The sequence below is a fragment of the Lissotriton vulgaris genome, chromosome 2_1 (assembly GCF_964263255.1).
Source record: "Lissotriton vulgaris chromosome 2_1, aLisVul1.2, whole genome shotgun sequence".
NCBI classification, from domain to species: domain Eukaryota; kingdom Metazoa; phylum Chordata; class Amphibia; order Caudata; family Salamandridae; genus Lissotriton; species Lissotriton vulgaris.
Window position 1 is genome coordinate 885,361,686 of NC_141687.1, and position 20,813 is coordinate 885,382,498.

The 20,813-nt window shown below is 41.8% G+C and overlaps 1 protein-coding gene across 3 annotated transcripts in view; it reads right to left on the reverse strand.

The window, feature by feature from the left end:
- Positions 1 to 296: 296 nt before the first annotated feature.
- The window catches only part of STK40 (serine/threonine kinase 40), a 401,524-nt gene continuing 381,007 nt past the window's right edge, over positions 297 to 20,813 (reverse strand). For 2 of the 3 annotated variants that reach the window (XM_086956416.1, XM_086956417.1), the window contains exon 11: positions 753 to 6,275. In XM_086956416.1, the coding sequence (XP_086812542.1) occupies positions 6,033 to 6,275 (243 nt within the window). In that variant the 3' untranslated portion in view covers positions 753 to 6,032. Of the gene's footprint in view, positions 6,276 to 20,813 lie in introns of all 3 variants that reach the window. The other variant, XM_086956415.1, reaches the window with a different exon arrangement.

Genomic DNA, 20,813 nt, shown 5'->3' on the forward strand with positions numbered 1-20,813 from the left:
TGTTTTTAGACCATTCTAATTGGCGGGTGGGCAGCTTGTTAGAATAATTCCACACAGGTTGCATCTCTCCGAGACATTAGTCCTGTCCAGGGAGGCAAAAGCAGGCCAAATACAAATTATATTCTTTTGTATAAACCTTTTAAGAACCAGCAGAAATTAAGTTTGATTTGTCCCCGCTAAAACATGAAACTAAACTTGCAATAAATGACTGTTGAGGAACTCTAGTTAAAATCTCAGCAAACATGCAATACAAAAATTAAATTAAAGGTTAGAAAAAAATGTACTTTCACAGCGAGTAGTGGGAAAATGCCAAATGTATTTTCTGCTTATGAGAAGCATGTCTCACACCAATATAGCGGCAAAATAATGAAGAATAATTTTAATACTGAAGCTTGTCAAAGGAAAAGAAAAACACCAAGAAAACAAACATTTTAAAAACGTGATCCATAAATCGTTTTCACAAGATACCTTAGCACCAGAGTTGACCATCCCTGCAGGATGAATGTCACAGCTGTTACTTGTCACAGCATTGTCCCTTCACTACCCGTATGTCCAACTAGGTTGTAGCCTGTGACTCTGAAATGTGCAGCATTACCAAACAGATTCTTTTTCATAAGATGATCTTGGGAAGTTAATATTTATTGGGAGTCCTAGCTTTGGAGTGCTCCTGGATTTTAAGTAAGCTCCCAATAGTTCCATTAACTCTACCCCCAACAGGTTCAGTAACCTGGCTTCCAAATATGAAACACAGATTTGCTGGTAAGCTGCATATTTAATGCTCTTTTAAAAGGAAAAGCAACATATTACTAAAGAGATCACACTAAGATTCTTGGCAAGGTAAAGTGGTAGCTTAACAGTCAGTAATAAGATTAGCTTAATAAAAATGTTCCACTACAAAAGATTAGTAAATACACAAAAAACAATGTTTGCTACTGTATTCTGGCCGAACCTGAAGTTTAAATACATGCATTAAGCCTACTTAAGAAATGAATTTACTGCAAGAATAGGAAGTAGGAGTTCAAGCATTATATATTGCAATTTAAGGTGCATTCTTTTTCAAGTTCCAGTAGTGACAGTGAACCTTTTCATGTATGAATGACTTAATGCAACCGACACTGGACTACATTCCCAAAATGTAAAGGAATGTTCAAGGCAAACCTTGTGTCCTATGAAAGAGGATAAAGTTATTATGGTACATCATAAGCCCTGCAAGGTATCTATTACTGGTATTACTTGTATGTACGAACAAGATAGGTGTCTCTTGGTACTGATTACCTGCAATATGGCAGGGATACAAGATGTGAAAACCAGACAGGACGTTGTTAAGATTGGCTATCATGGTAATTCTGTAGTCCAGAAAGCATACATTTCTTGATTACCTTTTCACTCACTCACTCAAGATAATCCCTCTGCAGGGTCTTCAGATTGCTCCACAAAGAAACAATCCCTTTAGGGAAGTGTACCCTTTTAAGGATAACTCCTCGAGTTGTGTCAGTTGTAAAAGAGGCTGATTTAACTGTAGTTCAATAAATCTAAAGTCCACAGTGAAGTTCAGTAGGATTCTTGAAGAAAGTCCACTAAAAACCTTCAAGGCAGATAAAAGGCATACACTATCTTCCTTATTCTGACATCAAGTATCTTACTCTGACAAAGAATTACGAACGTCCGGATTATAGAGAAAGAGCATCTGGACTCATCATGTTAATGCCCAATCTGCTTTATCAGAGCCTCCAGCTGCTGAGGAACTGCAATATGGTTAATTGATCAAACCCCAAAGAGATGAAAATGAACCACAGAAGAATCTACTCAGAAGGGGGCACTGTACAGATACTGATTTGTTCTTTTTGCTAGACAATCTCTCTAGAAAATCTCAGGGTGCTAGCATCTTCATTAAAAAAGATGCTAATAGTGTGCCACCACCCTCTACAGCTTCACAGACAGCAAACAAGTCTTATAGGGGCAGCTGAAATACGGAAGTGTAAGCTGTTTTATATGTCAATACTCCTCAACGCAATGTTATCACACAAGTTTCACACAGACTTTTTTGGACCTAATCCAAAACGATCATTTCTTTGGGTTAGGCTTGCTTAGTATTGTGCCTTTGGATCAGCAAAGAAAAAGGAGACATCCTTACATGTCTTTAAGTGGTGAAAACTGTGGACCCTTAAGCTCTAGTCCTCACTCTACCATGGTATCACTTGAGTAGTCATTCTCGTAAAGATGTTTGTCTGAACGAAAGAATGGCTTAGGAGCCTGGAAAAGGCATGAAAAATGTGGCAGTTATGGGGCTGAGATCCTGATGCATCACTGATATTTTACCATAGTTCCAACATTTTACTGAAAAAATAATGCAACAAGTATGACTTGTATATTTATTTAAGTTCACTTAAAGATGGTGGCAGGTATAGTATTGTAGGGAAATGCGGACTGAAATGCTCCAGTGACATAACCCAAAAGTGAAACAATTCCCTCAGACTCATATAAGACCTGGAATATTTGGAAATGGTGCAAGCTCGAAGGAGGTACTTGTATCCGGTGGGCTGTATTAACAGATCATCACCCAGCTTGCACTTTCTTCAGTAAGGTTAGCAGCACAATTATTTGATTGAATTATGGCAAAATGGGATGCGTACCATGGAGGTTCCACCTTCCAGCTTAGAGAACAGCTACAAGACAGTACCCTATGTTGATAATGTTGGAACTGGAATTGAAAAGTGTATTTGAAGGTCCTTTTTCAACAGAGATGTAGCCAACTCAATAACATTGGAGAAATTCCGTATCTGAAACAGTGAGAACTGCCAAACCTTCAGGGACTATGTTCTTGGTCCACGTTGTGGCTGATTTGGTTAAATTAGTCAATGGTCATTGCAATTTTTCACCCTATCCAACTAACAGAAAACTGAAATGAAGACATTTGAATGGAATGGCCAGCGAAGTTGGCATTTGGTTTTTAAATCATTTAGTATTAGGTAATGGAGGTTTCATGGAGGGACTGGATGGTGGCTCCCCTGCTTCTACGTGACATTCCCATGAAGTTTCTTTACACTTTTTAAATGAGAAACTGGATGTAGAACCCATCCAGCTTCCTTGATGCCACCAACATTCTGAGAAAATGTCTCAGGAGAAATCAATCTACAGATGTCTTGGTAGGCGTTGCTGACCTTTCTAACATTCACTGTCAAGTCCCCCAGACCACCAGCATTTGATTACAAAATTGGAGCCCAAACGGGGCACTTTCACTAAAGTGATTCTTGTGGATTTATTGCAACCCCCAGGGGGTTGCCCATTATCATGACCAAAAACCATAGGAACCTATTCAATTACATCAGCCTAGTCATCAGAATTCTACTACCATATGAACCCAGGAAAAAATTAGTTTTAATGCTGAGGTGCACTTCTTTACTTTGGCATAATGAGGCAGCAGTTCTTCAAAGATGGGAATGAAACTGGTGCATCTATAAGATTAATGAAAAATGTACACAATATGAACAAATTTAAGAACCTAGTGGAGGAGAAGAGAAGCCCATGGCAAAGCATCATGTGACAACTAAGAATTTGGCAAGAAAGGCATAAATGTCACATTAGTAAAGCACCAAATGTATGGACTGCAGTGTAAGGACCTGCCTTCAAAAGTATCAGGACCTACTGACATACTCATCTTCCCTCAAGAGAAACGAATCCCCACATATCAATTAATTATATTATTCAACATAAAATCAGGTGAAAGCTATCAGATTCATGTAATCACAGTTCTCTAAATTTACTACATCAAAGAAATAAGATAATACCACTTGACTGAATGCAGAAGACTACTTTTGAAGGTGGTTGTCAGAAACAAACCAGTTTGGTCTCAAACAGATTAGACAAAATTAGAGCAGCTATTTATCTCGCCATTAATATGGACAATGTAAATGCTGGATGTTTTAATCACAATTGGGTGCTTGTGCTATTTTTGGACATGATAGAACCTAGAATGTGTATCCCAACAAAAAAACAACACTTTCCAATAGATTCTCACATATCACTAATAAACCAAGTCTAACTCTGGGAAACATACTAGTGATAAACAGTGCCAAGAAGAAATGTGGAACAATTTAGTGAGAGGCTGGAATGTCACCTTCAGTAAGCCTGAGAGGTCTTTGAAGGGAAGATGTGATGGAAGAAGTCAAAATAGAACCACTGAGTGTATACTTACACTAATGTGAAAGAAGTAATTCATACATGATCACCAGGCCATTCAAGAACAGGAGATCATGATCCCAATAGCGCCCAAGACTGACTAGATTAGTCAGTAGTAACTCTTCAAATAATAGACTAGACTAAATATGGATCATGTACCACTGCATCAGACAAACGCCAAAACATGAGCCAATGTCATATACCAATGGTGGCTTACGCTACAAGCAAATGGAGGCATATAAGCAGCCATTGCGCTAGGACAATGGTGGCGAATTGCATTGTGTCCGTAAACCTCTAGTCACTGATGCCAAAGGTTAGTTATGGCTCATGCACGGCTGACTAGCAGAAGAACAAGGCTACAACTGGAACTAAGAAAGTAAGAAACTAGAGCCAGAGATCCAAGAAATCTCCCATTTTAGCTAAACAGTCTATGTTTACATGATTTAGATGTAAAAAAAGTTTAAACAAAAACAGAAACCAACAGAAGAAAACATTTCCCACAAAAAAACAGAAAGTAGTAGATGGCATTCTGAGGAACTAGTTTCACATTATTAATCATATCATCTGTACCACAAAAAGTGAAAAAATATTAAAAAAACATTCATGCAAATTTACGGCACCATTGGGGAAGTTCAAAATTGGGTTACTCGAATTACAAAATTAATTACCACCAAATTAGGGGTCTCACAAATGATTGTTTGTCCGAAACAAGTACAGTCTTTCATGTTTATGAAGGTTTTTGCCCACCGCAACATCACAGTGAAACGTAGACCCGTAGATGCTTTGTGTGCGGCAGCGTGTTCTCCAGTTATGATGAAGCTTGGCTCACTTTTTGCTACGGCGCATTTCAATGTGAAAAACTGAGCTGTATTTACTCCCTCTGCCTGTAACATCAATTAACAGCCGTCAACACATGCTCTGATGTCATGAGCAGCAAGGATCAGGGGATAATAACACAGCAAGATGAGTAGTAACCCATAAAAAAATTGAGCTATCGTAATCCAAGAACCAAAGTTTAGGAGCACTCTTGGAAAAGGAGTGCTGTTTTTTAAAGTCAATTTAGTGGTGTCGAAACTCAGCTACATGTTTAAAGATTCTCTTTAAACAAGATTTCAAGCTCTTGTGGTGTGAAGCATGAAAGGCTAGAGAGGTCAGGAGGAAGCCCCAAGTATAGTAATTGCTCATAAGAACTTGAATGTTCACACGTTATTTACTGAGTGGAAAGCAGTCTTGTCTTCGATTTAAAAACATGTCATGCTAAAAGCAAATGCAAATAAATATTCTCAACAAAGTTTAAAGTAGGCACAAAGCACAATCACTTGCGAGATTGGGGTTGGGAGAAGGTATTATGATCCTGTCATACTCATCACACCTAGATAATTAAGCTTACTCATACCAGATGGAGCAACCAAAATCTATCCCGTTATTCCTTGTTAAACGTTCTCCTCCATTCGCTCCCATTAAAGACATCCACCCCTCCCCCCAAACAAATAATTAAAAAAAAATCCATAGAAGTCTTCTTGTAATGCTTGGTGTTCTTTGTCTTCAGAACAGCATGATTAAAAGATAGAGGTAGATTAAAAGTCATTATTAAAAGCGGGTTAGTTTAGACCTCTCGTTCTCCTCTTCACCTTTGCCTCTAGATTTAAAACGTTTATGTCCAAATGTCTGATCAGATATTTACTGCCCTCCCACCCAAAATGCTTGCACTCTTCTGCTTAACAGAGCACAAGTAAATTGCTACATGGTTCTCAGTGGCAGAACACATTTCTGAAGTTTTGATTCTTCAAAACAGGATGCAACGGAATGATGGTAATTGTGCTGTTCAATTAAGGAAAATAAAAAAATGCAGATTACTTCCGAAGATATCGCTGAGCAAGTATGGCAGCATCTAGGGGGTTCATAGGCTGGGCATCGTGGCCCAGCCGCCGCACAGGTGGGATGGTTCCGAACTGGCGTTTCTGGAGAAAGCTCTTGGCTTCATGGATAGTGTTTTTCTCTTCAGCCAGCAGGAGCTGCTGCCTCATGTAGTTCTCGAATTCATACTGTGAAGACTCTTCTGTCACTTTAGCCTGCAGAAAACAAGACATTCCCATCTATAACAAAAAGGGAGAATGACAGAAGAGTTAACTCGTTTAGTTGTTCAATCAGATGCAATGACAAAGGCACATCTGCATTTTTATCACTGAAATATTTGGCAATTTACTTTAAAACATTACACAAAAACAGGGAAGTTCATAGATTTATTCTATTTTTATACTAATTAACTTCCTTCAATACGTTCGTTTTAGTTTCACTGTCAAAACGGTTTTTCATGAAACTTAGGAGCCATGGCCCATTGACCTATGACAATTATCCATTTCAATCTCTGCATATTACAAACCTTGCTGCAAGTTTGTATCATGCTTTAACATGGGCAGTAAAATAAAAAAGTTGGAAGTTACTCTCTCTTCATTTGTTCAAAAAGTTGATGCAAGTCGAACTGAATGGATTTGCAGTGTTGGCCCTTATGCAGCTATCACCGTCACTCAAATGCAACTAGAACAATAAATATATCTATCTATCTATCTATCTATCTATCTATCTATCTATCTATCTATCTGGTATCCTGTGCTACCCTTGTGTTTGTTTCACCGTCATCACCAAGGGGCAGAGAGAGGCAGCACTCCACAAAACAAGACCACACCAGGTTGTAGCTCCTATGGAAATCTTTTTCTTTTTTTTGCATGGTTTTCTTTCCATATAAAGTGCAAAGTGCAGTCAGTGCATCAAGAGAAAAAACGATATATATTTTCTAAAAATCAAGTGCCAAATAACTTCAAAGGGAACTAAAATATGTCCTTGACACCTGAAGCAGCTACCCCGCACTCCATTATAAAGGCTTGTCACACTCCGCCTCTTTCAATTTAAACAAATCTTGATGGAAATTTGTATTGCATACTCGGATATAAATTGGCAGCTATCATAATCTGACTGGCAATAGAAACATTTCTTAACAAAATACTTCTCCCCTTTACTCTCTCAACTGTGCATCTATTTTTCCATAAGAAGCATTTTGCAATTCCTTATGAAAATGATAAAAACAAATGTTGGAACCGGCCATCCTCGTCAAATTGCGTTTCTAGGTCTTCCAGTATGTGAATGTAAGTTTAAGCAATGAATACCAGTGATTGAGCCTTCTCCAAATGATTTTACATGATTAGCCTTTCTCAATGACAATATACCTACTATTTGAACCCCATCTATCAATTAAAAAAAATACAAATACCACAGACATTAGATGGTCACAAAATCTCTTCATATGAAAAATAGTGAGTTTGATCATTAATGCCCTCAAGCATTGTATTGTATTTTATTGTCAATGCATAACATATTTTGATGAGGAGGATAAAAAAAGAGGAATGCTGCATTTGGTCAATGTCTCGACTTTGTGACCCTGGCAAGCCCACTAATAGCTAATCATTGATTCTAGCCTGTTGAATGTGGTCTATGCAGCAAGTTTTGAATGGTGTGGAGGGAAGACAGATGCAAAAGTGATGGACTGAACCATGCGAAAAGAAAGAGCCACTTTGAAGAAAAGGTTCATAGAACCAATTTATCTAGGTAAACTACTGTAGATGGTGGTCAAACCAACTGGGATTGAAGTGCTCTGATCCTATGGGCTACATTCATTGCGACCAAGAAGATAGTCTTCAGGGTGAGAAGTTGAACTAGTCAACTTCCTTTGTTACAATGGAGAGATTAGAAGAAAGATTCAGATCCCATTAAAGAACAAAATAAGAAGTGGAAGTAAATGAGAACAGCAAACAACTCGTTGCAACTTAAGCATGAAAGGCTGCTGTGGGAGGCTAACAGAGGGATTAGGAGGTGTGGTTCGTCCGTAGAATAAAGTTAGAAATAGGAGGACACTCTATCCTATTTTAAAGTCACTATTTTTTCTGTTGCACGGTTTCTCACTTTACCATCAAAGATCAGCCATCATTGTTGATCTGTTTGTATGGGTGGACCAAATCCTTGACTAGCAACCAATGGTGCGGCGCTTGAAGTCCCAATGATCAGGGGACTAGCCTGATTTGCACCGGGGTTTGGCCATATGATAGGACTGATCATGGAGTCAATTTAATGGTAACCCTTTGCCAATTGTTTTGGATTTGTCAACCATGTATGAATGATCTGTACCGTGTTGGTCTTTCCTATACATATAGTGTTCACCTTGTTTTGAAATAAGCTGTCTTGATGTGACTTATCCACCCCGAGATTCTGTTAACTCGGATTGACAGTGCAGCCACAAAACTAAGCTGGTAGACCCCCTGTTTTTTGTGTTATACAGGCTAACAGAGTTGCCAAATAGTCTTTACAGTATCCTTTGCTTGGTTATAATGGGATTGTACAGTGCAAATCAATGTTTAACGACATGACTGGAAAGGATTCAAGACCTCTGACTCATGCCATTTCCACTGCATAAATAATTTTGAAATAGTTTTCCAGATTCCAAGATGACATTGTTCAAACCTAGCAAGCATAGCTGCTGCGCCTGGGGACTGGTGCGGTGGACTTGATCATTCTGTTTCGAGAGAATGTGTGGGAGAGGATGACAGATCCAGAATGCCAACAGATCAGCATTCCAAATCCTACTCCCTAGTCTGGGGTGATCAAAATCAACGGTGCCTGTACATCCTGCACATTCCACAGGACCGTCAACAAAAGTGGAATTAGCAGAAATGCATACAGTAGGCCTCCGAACAACAAACATGAAAACGAGCCCATGGAACAATTTATAGGGAAGTGTTTGGCAAAACAAAAAGAGAATTCCTTCTCTGGGTCTTGGAGAAGAGATCCATGTATGGATATCCGAATAAGGAGAACATCAGGTCTATAACTGTAGGGGGTCCCTCTAGTGTTCAACGAAGAGAAGGCAAACCAGCATATGCTCTCACATTGACGAAGCTTGCAAGATGTGCTACCATCAAGAAAATCTCCCATTGCTGAGCCCACTGCCACAGGTGAATTGCATACCAATACAGGATCCATTACCCCCACACTTACCTGTCTGTCGATATAGTAGATTGTGGTGTCGTCTTCAGACGTAATCTACATGCCATTAGATATATAGGAGGAAAGTCTTCAAGACTCACTGCCAGCAGCTCCAGCATGCTTACATGCAGGCACTGCTCTGATGCAGACCAAAGGCCCAACGCCATCACAATGCAGATATGGGTGCTCCAGCTCAACGCGTTGTCCTTGTTCAGGGCATTCCACAAAGGGCTGATAGAATGACCAACCAGTCAGTTGGTGGGACATATCAACAATAGTAGCTCCCAATGGACTGACGAAGACCTGCAGCAGAGCCGAGAGGCTACCTTAGTGTTGGAGCCTCAGCCTTCTGTAGATCCATGTCCGAGTCAAAGATCAGATTTCTCTCCCAAATATCAACAATCCTCTGAGGAAGTCTATTATGCAGATCACCTACAGCAACACTCCTTTTTTCTAGTGGCCTCTTTGTTCATAAGGTTAAGAATTTCTTCCTCCAAAATGGAGGTGCGTGCTGGAGAGGGCAATCTGTAGGAAGGGGTGGTAGGGCACAGCAGAACACTTGCAGATTAGCTGGAAAACCCAGTGATCCATTGTGATCGTCCCATAACTGATAGATAAAAGGGAGGCCTCCCCACACCAGAAGGTGGAGGCTTGGGTATTGAGGGAGATGAGGTGGTGGACTCTCAAGTAGTTTTGAGGCAAAACAGCCAGAAGACAGCGGGGACTGGATATGATGCTACTCTTGGGAACAGTGTGGTCGAACTCAATATCTATGGCAGTCCTCTAGAATATATCATTCTCTGCTCATGAAGGAACAGTAAATTCAGCTGGAGGTCTTGGTTCCACAGTAAATGTTGGTGCTGGCTGGACTATTGTACAGCCTAGAAATGTCCTATTTAGTTGGTGGAACTGCCTCACTGTGGAGGCAAGCCCAGTAAGAGAGCCAGAGCACTGCTATTCTTGAATAATGAGGCAGTAGTTGGCCTTCTTGCAGAGTAGCCACTCAACATTGGAGGGCATATCCATCAGAAAGGCTTGGACATCTCAAAAGAAGCCTCTTGAACATATCTAAACATGACAGCACAGGATGACAAATGTGCCCATGGATCAAGCCAAACCCTCTGCACAATAAGGATTTGTCTGGATGTATCCAAACCATCACTGAGCAGATTGGAGAAGGGTTTTTTATGCGAACTGTGAGACTGACAACAGGCAGTTGTACTAGCTCCCAAAGTGGATCCAGTGAAAAAGTAGGCACTTGCTGTTCACTGTAGGAAGTGTGAGGCTGCCAGAAGCAAATACTTTTTCGCCCCTGCCAGAGTCCAGAATTCAACTGTATTTCTAGTGGAGTCATGGGGAAACACGTGTGTTCAATTTTGCAGAAGAGACATGAATGACCAAACGTTTCACGTAAGAGTTTGACAGGAAGTTTGGACCTCACAAGGCAAGTCTATGATGTAAAGCAATTGGTTGGGAATTCCAGATTCACCCATTTTGGCATCATAATGGTGTTAGACGAGGGAGATCCTAGCGTTGGCAAAAATGCTTTGAGTTAAGGAAGAATGGAACTGCTTCTACCTATGGTGCTTTCTGTGTGGAAAAATAGTCCAGATTTCTATATTGAGAATTACATGAAGGGAAAGGGAAACACTTCAGCGCGTTCTTGCAGATGTTGGACAAAAACAGTTTAGTTTCCAATTATGTTAATTTTTTTGTCTCTTTTAAAGAGCAGTTATCACTATGAGGTATCTTGGCACTAGAAACAAACCAGGATGATATCCTACTAAAGAGTAACAAAAAATAGAGCTAAGTAGGTGGAAAAAGTAACATCTTCAAAATCTTCCGAAACCTTAACAACAAATTTTGGAACATTAAGAAAAGTGGCAGGAAATTCAAATGTTTTGTGATGCCCCAGAAAAAGCACAACAGCCGTATGTTGGTCGATGTATTAGAGCAGATGCCACTCTAACATCCAGAGCAAGCATTAAATACTACCAAGGACTGCTCATCAAAGGTCTTTACTATTAATGACTATTTATGGTGTCCAGTGGGAGGGTGCCATAGTGGTCCCCTTAGGCAGAGTTGGTACTTAAAGTGAGAGGGAGTGACACACAAGACTGTGGAATTCACGCCCATCGGAGGGAGTGATTAAAGCCTAATCCTTGGGGGTCCAACATAGTTCAGCTATCTAAAAAGGGAGAGCTGGGAAGTAAACCAAGGGCGGGGAACTAGGAATGGACATGGAGGTATTGTGGAGGGGCAGGGTAGCTAAGGTGGGTGGGGAGGGGATCCCTTGTGCCTAGGTTGCTCTAAGCCAAGATGTTAGTATTCTATTGATTGGGGGGAGGAGAGTGGTCAAAGGGGGAGGAGAGTGGTCAAAGGGGGGTGAGAGTGTCAAGGGGGTTGATGTACTTTCCTAGTGTTCATCTATTATGGCTAGGCTGTGGTGTCTCCAGTTGGGGCTGTCCAGACTAGTTGCTACGATCAAAGGGTCGGTGAGATCTGGGGGATTGGTCAGTCGGGACAGCAAACCTTCCCAGTAATGAGCTATTGGGTGGCGACGCAGGTCGCTTGCTTCCCCTCCATGAAGTGCCCTTGTTCAGTTTCCGCCCATTTGGTGAAGGTATGTACCCAGGCTTCCAGAGATGGTAGTGGATCTCATTGTCGTTTTGTCTGAGTTGGGTTTTAGGCGGCTGTTTTTCATCAATTCGGCTACTTCTTTCATGCCTTCATGAAGATTGGTTTTGGCGATGTTAGGGTCTTTGGTGAGGGGAAAGGATCAGCTGGGTGTCGTCAGCGTAGGAGATGATGTTGAGGTTGTGTTGTCGCACGATGGATGCGAGGGGACTCATGTAGACGTTCAAAAGGGTGGGACTGAGTGATGATCCTTGTGGTACTCCGCAGATGACTTCGGTGGCCTCTGATTTGAAAGGGGGAGGCGGACTCTCTGGGTTCTTCCGGCGAGGAACGAGATGATCCAGTCCAAGGCTTTTCCTTGTATTCCGACGTTGCAGAGGCGTTGTATGAGGGTGCTATGGCAGACTGTGTCGAAGGCGGCGGAGAGGTTGAGTAGGATGAGGGCAACTGTTTCTCCGTTGTCCAGAAGCGTTCGGATGTCGTCTGTCGCAGCAATGAGGGCGGTTTTGGTGCTGTGTTTGGCTCGAAAGCCGGACTGTGAAGAGTCGAGGGAGTTGTTGGATTCAAGGAAGGCAGCGAGCTGGCTATTAACGGCTTTCTCAATGACTTTGGCAGGGAATGGGAGGAGGAAAATGGGGCGGTAGTTCTTAAGTTCAGAGGGGTCTGCTGTGGGTTTCTTCATGAGGGCGCTGAGTTCTGCGTGTTTCCAGCTTTCTGGGAAGGTAGCGGAGTTGAAGGAGCAGTTGATGATATCACGGAGATGGGGTGCGATGATGGAGTCTGCTTTGTTAAAGATGTGGTGGGGACAGGGGTCGGTAGGCGAACCTGAATGGATAGAGTTCATTAGGCGAATGGTGTCTTCAGTGGTGATTGGGTTCCAGGCGCTAAGGTTGTTAGAGAGCGGTTCAGGTTTGGAGGTGGGCGGAGTGGACTGTTCTATGGAGATGTTCTTAAAGCTGTTATGTATGTCGGCGATTTTGTTGTAGAAGAAAGAGGATAACGAGTCGCAAAGGTTTTGGGAGGGAGTGATGTCGTTTGAGGCTGCGGTGGAGTTGGTAACTTCTTTGACGATGTTGAAAAGTTCCTTGCTGTTATGGGCGTTGTTGTCGAGTCGATCCTTGAATGCTGATTTCTTGGTGGCTCGGATCAATTGGTGGTGTTTGCGGGTGGCTGCCTTGAAGGTGGTCAGGTTGTCAGTGGTTGGGTTTTTTCTCCATGTTTTTTCAAGAGTGCGACATACTTGGATTTCTTAAGGTCATCGTTGAACCACGGGGCCTTTTTGTTACCTTGTTTGATCTGGTGGTTTTTCAAGGGTGCTAATTCGTCAACGCTTTGAGTGATCCATTTTTTGAGTTTGGTGGCAGCTTCGTTTGGGTCCGATGAGAGGGCGGGAGGGTTTTGGTTGAGCGATGTGAGGAGTTGGTCGGTGGTGATTTTGTTCCAGTTTCTTCGAGGAATAGGTTGTGGGGGGTTGTGGATCGTGGTAGTTTTGTAGCTGAAGTGAACACATCTGTGGTCCGTCCAGTGGAGAGCTGTGGTGTGGTCGAAGGAGATGTGTTTGCAGGAGGTGAAGACAGAGTCAAGCGTATGTCCGGCTACATGAGTGGGGGTGTCAACAAGTTGTTTGAGTCCGAGATTTGCCAGGTTGTCCAGAAGGGTGGAGGTGTTGCTGTCGTTTTTCTTTTCCAGGGGGAAGTTGAAATCTCCCAGTAGAATGTAGTTCTCGGAGGGGAGGGCATGTGGGCTGATGAAGTCAGTGATGTCTTGTTTACGGGTTCCTGGTGGTCTGTAGATGAGGGTGCCTCTAAGAGTGGTCCTGGGGTCGTTGTGGATCTGGAGATGTTCGGAGGTTGCAAGGTTGTCGTCGAGGCTGGTCGTGATTCTGATGGTGTTCTTATGGACGATGGCTATGCCTCCTCCTGTTTGGTTGGTGCAGTCTTTTCGGATGATCTTGTATGCGTCCGGGATGGCAATGGCTATGTCGGGTGCTGATGATGCGTTCATTCAGGTTTCTTTAAGGAAGGCGATGTCCGGTGACGCAGTGTCTAGTAGTTCCCAGAGTTCAGTGGCGTGTCTGTGGACCGAGCGGGTGTTCAGCAGGATGCACTTCAGGTGGTTAGAGTAGGAGCTGTGTGTGGAGGAAGAGGGTTTGGTGTAGGTCTTGATGCAGGCGAACTTGCATGAGTGGCAGGCGAAGGGACCATGGGTACGTCCTGGGGCAGCTTCGTAGCATCAAGGAGTGCGTCCGGGGTTAAGGGCTAAGAGGGTGGGAGCGTCATATGTAATGCGGGAGGAGTGCGGTTTGAAGGGGCCAGGGGATATGGCGCTGGGCGCGGTCCAGGCGCGGACGGGCGTAGACGGGCTTACCTTTGTCGCACCTTTGGCGCGCTTCGGGCGCGACGATGCGCTTGAACGCTGCGCGCAAATGCATCTGTCATAAGTGGAGAAGTGGAGGGGCGAGGGAGGATCAGCTGGGAGGCGGGCGCGAGGTGTAGGGGACGGTCTCCAAGGCACAACAAAATGGCCGGAGCAGCAGCAAAATCGAAACTAGAGAGAGGCTGGGCCAAAATCAAGCAGCTTCTACGATCATTCAATAAAGCGCTACAAATATACAAAGCACATTTAATAAAGCGCTACAAATATTCAAAGCACAACACTTATGAATCAGAGCAACACAGCGAGCGCTGAGGGTATAAATATTAATACAATTCGGCAGAGCTTATCGCAGTATAGCGCGATTCTACACAGCAGCCAGCAGAAGAACACTTCTCTAATGAGGGCAATGAGCGCAGCCTAACGATACCAGGAGTAAAGCAGGGAGCCAAACGATGCCAGGAGTAGAGCAGGGAGTTTGGGGAGCGACCGCTACTGAGAGCGTCAGGACAGTCACAGCGCTGCCGAGGGCGGGAGCAGGGCTATGCGATCAGTGGGATAGAGGATCAGCTGGGAGGCGGGTGCGAGGTGTAGGGGACGGTCTCCAAGGCACAACAACAACAAAATGGCCGGAGCAGCAGCAAAAACGAAACCAGAGAGAGGCTGGGCCAAAATCAAGCAGCTTCTACGATCATTCAATAAAGCGCTACAAATATACAAAGCACATTCAATAAAGCGCTACAAATATTCAAAGCACAACACTTATGAATCAGAGCAACACAGCGAGCGCTGAGGGTATAAATATTAATACAATTCGGCAGAGCTTATCGCATTATAGCGCGATTCTACACAGCAGCCAGCAGAAGAACACTTCTCTAATGAGGGCAATGAGCGCAGCCTAACGATACCAGGAGTAAAGCAGGGAGCCAAACTATGCCAGACGTAGAGCAGGGAGCTTGGGGAGCGACCGCTACTGAGAGCGTCAGGGCCCTACCAGTATTCTAGTCCAATATATTGTGCAGTTGTACCGATTACTAACCTTTTACCTTTTTAGGCCAATCCACTGGCTAGGATGGTGGAAGGGGATTGAAGGATCTGAAGTTAGATAAGAGTATCCACCAGAAAGAGCATACTTGTTCTTATGATGGGTACTTCTAACCACATATTCCTGGCTTTAGAGTGGATGTGAAAATAGGCCCTCCCCAAAGTAGAGACTCTATGGAGTGGACTCGAACCCAAAACTTTTGCAGAACTGAGAGGGCGTCAGGGAAGAGAATAGCATAGCATTGGTGTGCCATGGAGAAAGTTTTTTGGGTCCTCGATTTGGTTATAAGTTGGTTTTCAAGCATCCCTACTAATCATTGGAGATGCATATTGAAAAGAAAGCACTAGGAGACATTCAAAGATGGCCACCGCTTCACAATATAGGAGTCTGAGATTAAGGAGAGTTTCTCCTTAATAAATAGAAGTTGAATGTCTTGGACGCTAAAGCCTTCCACTGTGCATTTCAACAGTTGGAACTCCTGGAGTGAGCGGTGTCTCACATTTGTACCAAATCTCCTCAGGGCTGTGGTGGTGTTCCTTATTTCCTTCGGGTTGTTGCTCCCATTTCTAAATTCCTCTCTCTTCTTCCGTTAGCGTGTCGCTCCAAGTTCCAGGTGCTGTTTCTTCAATGCTTGCCCGTAGGGCAAGTTGGAACAAATGTGTGCTTATGCTGTTACAGGACTCTCATACCTTAAGATTGTGTTTGTAGCATCCAGTCTGCACTTTCCCATATACAAAGTAAGATTTTCCTTATTTGACTTCGAAGTACGGCAACAGTACTACCAGTGGCGTGAGTCTCTTTTAGGAGACTGAAAAGACTATCAGAACTGCCAACTAACTAAACAAGAGAGTTGATATTCAGTTCAATGTTTATTTGCATGCTTCTATGAGGGTCAACTGACTTTCAAGTATTCTGAAGCGAGGTTAAATTCTCTTGATCACCAAGTATGTGTTGGAATAAGGGTTCGCAAATTATGTTATGCATAATGTATCATGATTATAGGCTTTCAGTAGTGTAATTTGTATACATTTGCTTAAAACGAGGTTTCTCTACAAGACAAAGTGAAGATTAAAATAACAGAAAAGATCAGAAAATAAGAGAAAGCAGACTAGGAAAAACCCAGTAGAAAACCAAGAGTAGTCTGCTCAATAAAAACTTATGATAATAGCACATTAGATAACTCAATACCTTGAAAAAAGATTATGCTTCCTGAATAAACTAAAATCCTATTGACTTCGATGATTTGGAGACCGCTAGTAGGAAACATGTAGCACTATACAAATTCCAAACAAAAAATACAACTGAAAAGTATCACAGACACAAAAACATCCGATAATGGTATCCAAAACATAAGGTAAATTTTAGGTTTTATTTTCTGCAACACATGCTGAAAAACTAACCTGAGAAGAGATCCAATATTGTATTTTGATGTAGTGGTCATATGATCAGTTCAGTAAACGATATGCTTCAGTACTGAAGTGTCTAAGGTCCAAAGGGGATGTTCTATAACCTTAATGTTACTACTTATAGGGGAGATGCATGGGAAGTAGGGTTGCCAGTAGTCTGTACCATAGGTAGCATTACTGTCAATACTTCCACTTGAGGTAGATAAATTGGGATCAGCGGGGGAGAATTAGTAACTTAGAAGGATGTTCCTTACGCTATTGCTCTGAGGGATAAGTGACTAAGGTAATGTGCTCTAATAAGTTCTCATTTTTTAGACAAGTGGCCAAAAATGTTCACAGCTATCCAAGTCTGATACATTCACAAACTGAGCAATTCAAATGGCATAAATTTGAATAAGGCTATTCTATTTCCTGTTTCAGCGAAGTACCATCTTTACAACTGTAACAGCCATGGTGTGATTGCTATTCTGTGGGCCCTATTAGGGAGGAGAGTAGTAAAACAGAAGGGTTAGAGGGCTAGTGCATATGACACTACTAAGCATGTGCAGGCCAGCGGAGGAGTACCAGGGTGCGGGATGTGCTGCAGCCTAGCGGCGACAGAGGAGGAACATGAAAGGCATGCCAAAAGCAAACCCATGTGTGCCCGTCTGCGACCTGAATGTGGCCACAGCGACCTCTCCCAGCAATTCTGATGGGGAATCTTTAAATATGAGAGGCAAGACTTTTTGGAGGTACGGAGATGCATCAATCAAGTACCAAATGATTAAAGGCATTTCCTAACTGAAATCCAATTGGCTAATGAGCAGGTATCATTTAGAATGTGGGGTTAGTCCACAGGTCCAAGGCAGCATTACCTAATTTAAGATCACTCCCTAAGTACAGCTTTGAGAGAAGGGAGTTAATATCGGATAGCAAACCATCAGAAACATTTCTTTCTGCTGACTCTAAACCTGATCTAGCAATTGTAATTCATAAGGGATATACAATCTATCATTGAATACAACTAACAAGAAGGGTGCAGAGGGGGGTCATGATCTTTAATGAGAAGTTTAGGATCCAGGAACTACTGATAAATGGCTAAATTAGTATAGATACTGGCACTTAATTTAATTATATCCTCCAACATTTTGCCAATATGTATCATGGTTTACCCACCCACCTGGTTGGATAAATGCTCTTGGCACATATTTTGTCAGCTGATGGACCAGGTAGCCATGTCAGCTCCAATCATTTAGTGCTAGAGAATTTCAATACACAGATGGATAGGAATGGTTTAATTCCAGATTTAAATCCTTCAGAGATGGCTGGGCTGTACAAATGAGAAAAATTCCCATGTCGTTCTTGGGCAACAACATTAATATATTCACTATCAACAGTTTCTTACAAGAAACAGATACTACAATTAAGGTGAACCAACTGCTACTTAATCCAAATGGAAATGTGCATGGTCGGGTCTTCTGCTTCTAGTGAACAATTAGGCAAATGGAGAAGAACCTTGTCGAAAATACAGATTAGCAGATTCAGAGGAAACCAGCCGAAAATAACCCAGAAGAATTATCTGCGAATGAATTAATAGAGCAAACAAACATTATTAGATAAAGCTCTAAATTCAACAGCCTTTTTAAGATTGGTGAAATCCTTTCGGAAAAATCCCTCAGTCCCTTGGAACACTGAAGAATTGAAATAAATAAAAAGGAGGTTGCAGCACTCAGGAAGGCCTTGGGAAACGAACTATGATCCAGTTGTAAAAAAAAACATATGACAGCTTTGAGGAAATTCAAGAAACTGGTAATATAAAGAAAAGCTGCCTTTTACACATATAGAATAACAAATGCCCCTAATAAGGTTAAAACGACAATTAAGATTTTTAACGCACAATCTGCTTTGAATCGCTGTTCACTCAACAATCGCCAATCAGGACTCAATTGAGGCACTGGTACAATATATCACCTCTAAAATTAAGTCAATTTATGATACATTTTCAAAACAGAGCTGTGGAGACTATTAAAGAAATTGTCACCTGTCTAATTTGGAGTGAAGGTAAAACTCCACTCACTTATTTTGCTATTTAGGGGTTAAGTTAGAGACACAGCTAACTGAGTTTGCTACAATAAAATCCTTAGACCTCAAGGAAGCTTTAGGAAAAATCTCATTGGGTTCGCATCTCAACCCTCACCCAAGATAAACTCTACTGGACACTGGTAAGAGAAAGAAAAACTGCCTTTTATACAAACATAGTTACCAATGTACCTAATAAGGTTAAAATGGCCTTTAAGATTTAATGAACAATCCACTACAGACTGCTATTCACTTCCAACAATTGCCAATCAAGACTCATTTGAGGCACGGATAGAATATTTCTCTCTAAAATTAAGTCAATGTATGATACATTTGTCAAACACAGCTGTTGAGACTATTAGACGAACTGATCATCAACCTGCCTATTTAGGAGCAAATGTAGAACCACAGCTGACATTTTGCTGCAATGAAAGTTTTATATATCAAGGAGGCTGTAGGAAATATCAGTTCGGGTTTGCATCTCGACCCTCGGCCAAGATAAAATCTACAGGATGGGAATGAAAGCATTGGCCCCAGTACCGGCAAAAACCATACATTTCTCAATTAGGACTAGAAGGGTACCAGATGATTGGAAGAAGGTCATTAGTAGACTCCGTTAAAAAGACTGTTGGGTAACCCTTCTAAATATAACAATCTAGGACAAACATCCTTGATATTATTCTTGGCTAAAAGAATGGAAAAAGTGCTGAACAAGATATTTATTAAATTAATCAGTGACAATATAATTCTGAATCATAACCAGACAGGGTTCAATGCATTTAATGGCACTGATCTTGTACTAGTAGCTTTGACCAATAAGTTATGTCTGATTAAGGGACAAGGGAAGAATTGACACCCCTGTCCAAATAGATTGATCTGCAGTAATTGACGCAGCGTGTTTTCAAAAGACAAGGGAACCCGCAAGGTAGGAAGGACCCTGGGTATCAGTGAATTATTGGGAACAGTGGGTCCTTCAATAATTTATACTAAATAATAAATATAGACCAGAATCAGTACTATATTGATTCACTTAAGTCCAACCGGACATTGTATGATTTAATAGATACAAAAATTCAGTACTAAAGCTCAAGACAGAGCGTCAGAGAGGGACACAATCCTGTATCCTTCAAGGTTCACAACATAAAGACTATAACAGTTACACAAAACATTTTAAGGCACGAAAAAGAGCGTATCGCCAATACATGAATCGTGAGGGCAAGCTTTGAGGAGAAGTAGACAATAATGCACAAGTTTTAACCAATGTGTTTAACATGCATTCTGCCTAAAGGAGTCGACGACGTTTCGATCTATACCGAGGTACATAGATCATCATCAGGATGGAAAGATATACACACCTGAAAATGAACACTGCTTGAGAATAGAAGAAAGGGGAGGGAGGAAGGCAGCAAAATGCCACGCATTAGAATTATTTGAGGGTAAAAATTGACACATGAGACCTCATTAACTTGAAAACATTATGACAGACAGTGCTTGTGATTTGGTTCGAGTCAGTGAATTGACGCTCTGTCTTGAACTTTAGTACTGAATTTTTGTATCTATTAAATCATACAATGTCCGGCTGGACATAAGTGAAAAAAGGAGTTTCCTTTTGCCCAGTACTTTATTTAGTAAGGATTTTTCGTCTTCTGTTAATGTATGTTGCGACAGGTTGATCATTAAGTTTTCTACTTGCGATTTCTCAGAGGATAAAATCTTTTTTCTTTTGGCTCTTCTGGTTTTCCTTCTTTTACGACATTGATCTTTGACCCTCTTCCTCGGGTCTGAAATGTTCCCCTTCCGCAGTGTCTTGTCTAGATTCATGAGCCGCACTTCCTCTAAAAAATCACATCTGATGTTCCCTGTTGAGCCATCCATTATTTCGGTTTCCCTCACATCCGATTCACTGGTGCTGGCTGGCGTGCTCATTGGATGTTTGGCTGGGAAATTATTTTTTTAATTGGTTGAAGCGTTTTGCGAATGTCAAGATTCTGCCTTGAGCATAATCTCTTCCATCCCACTAAAATTTTCTTTGCTTGCGTTCTTCAATTTCGGTTTCGTATTTTTCCAGCCTATCATCCATT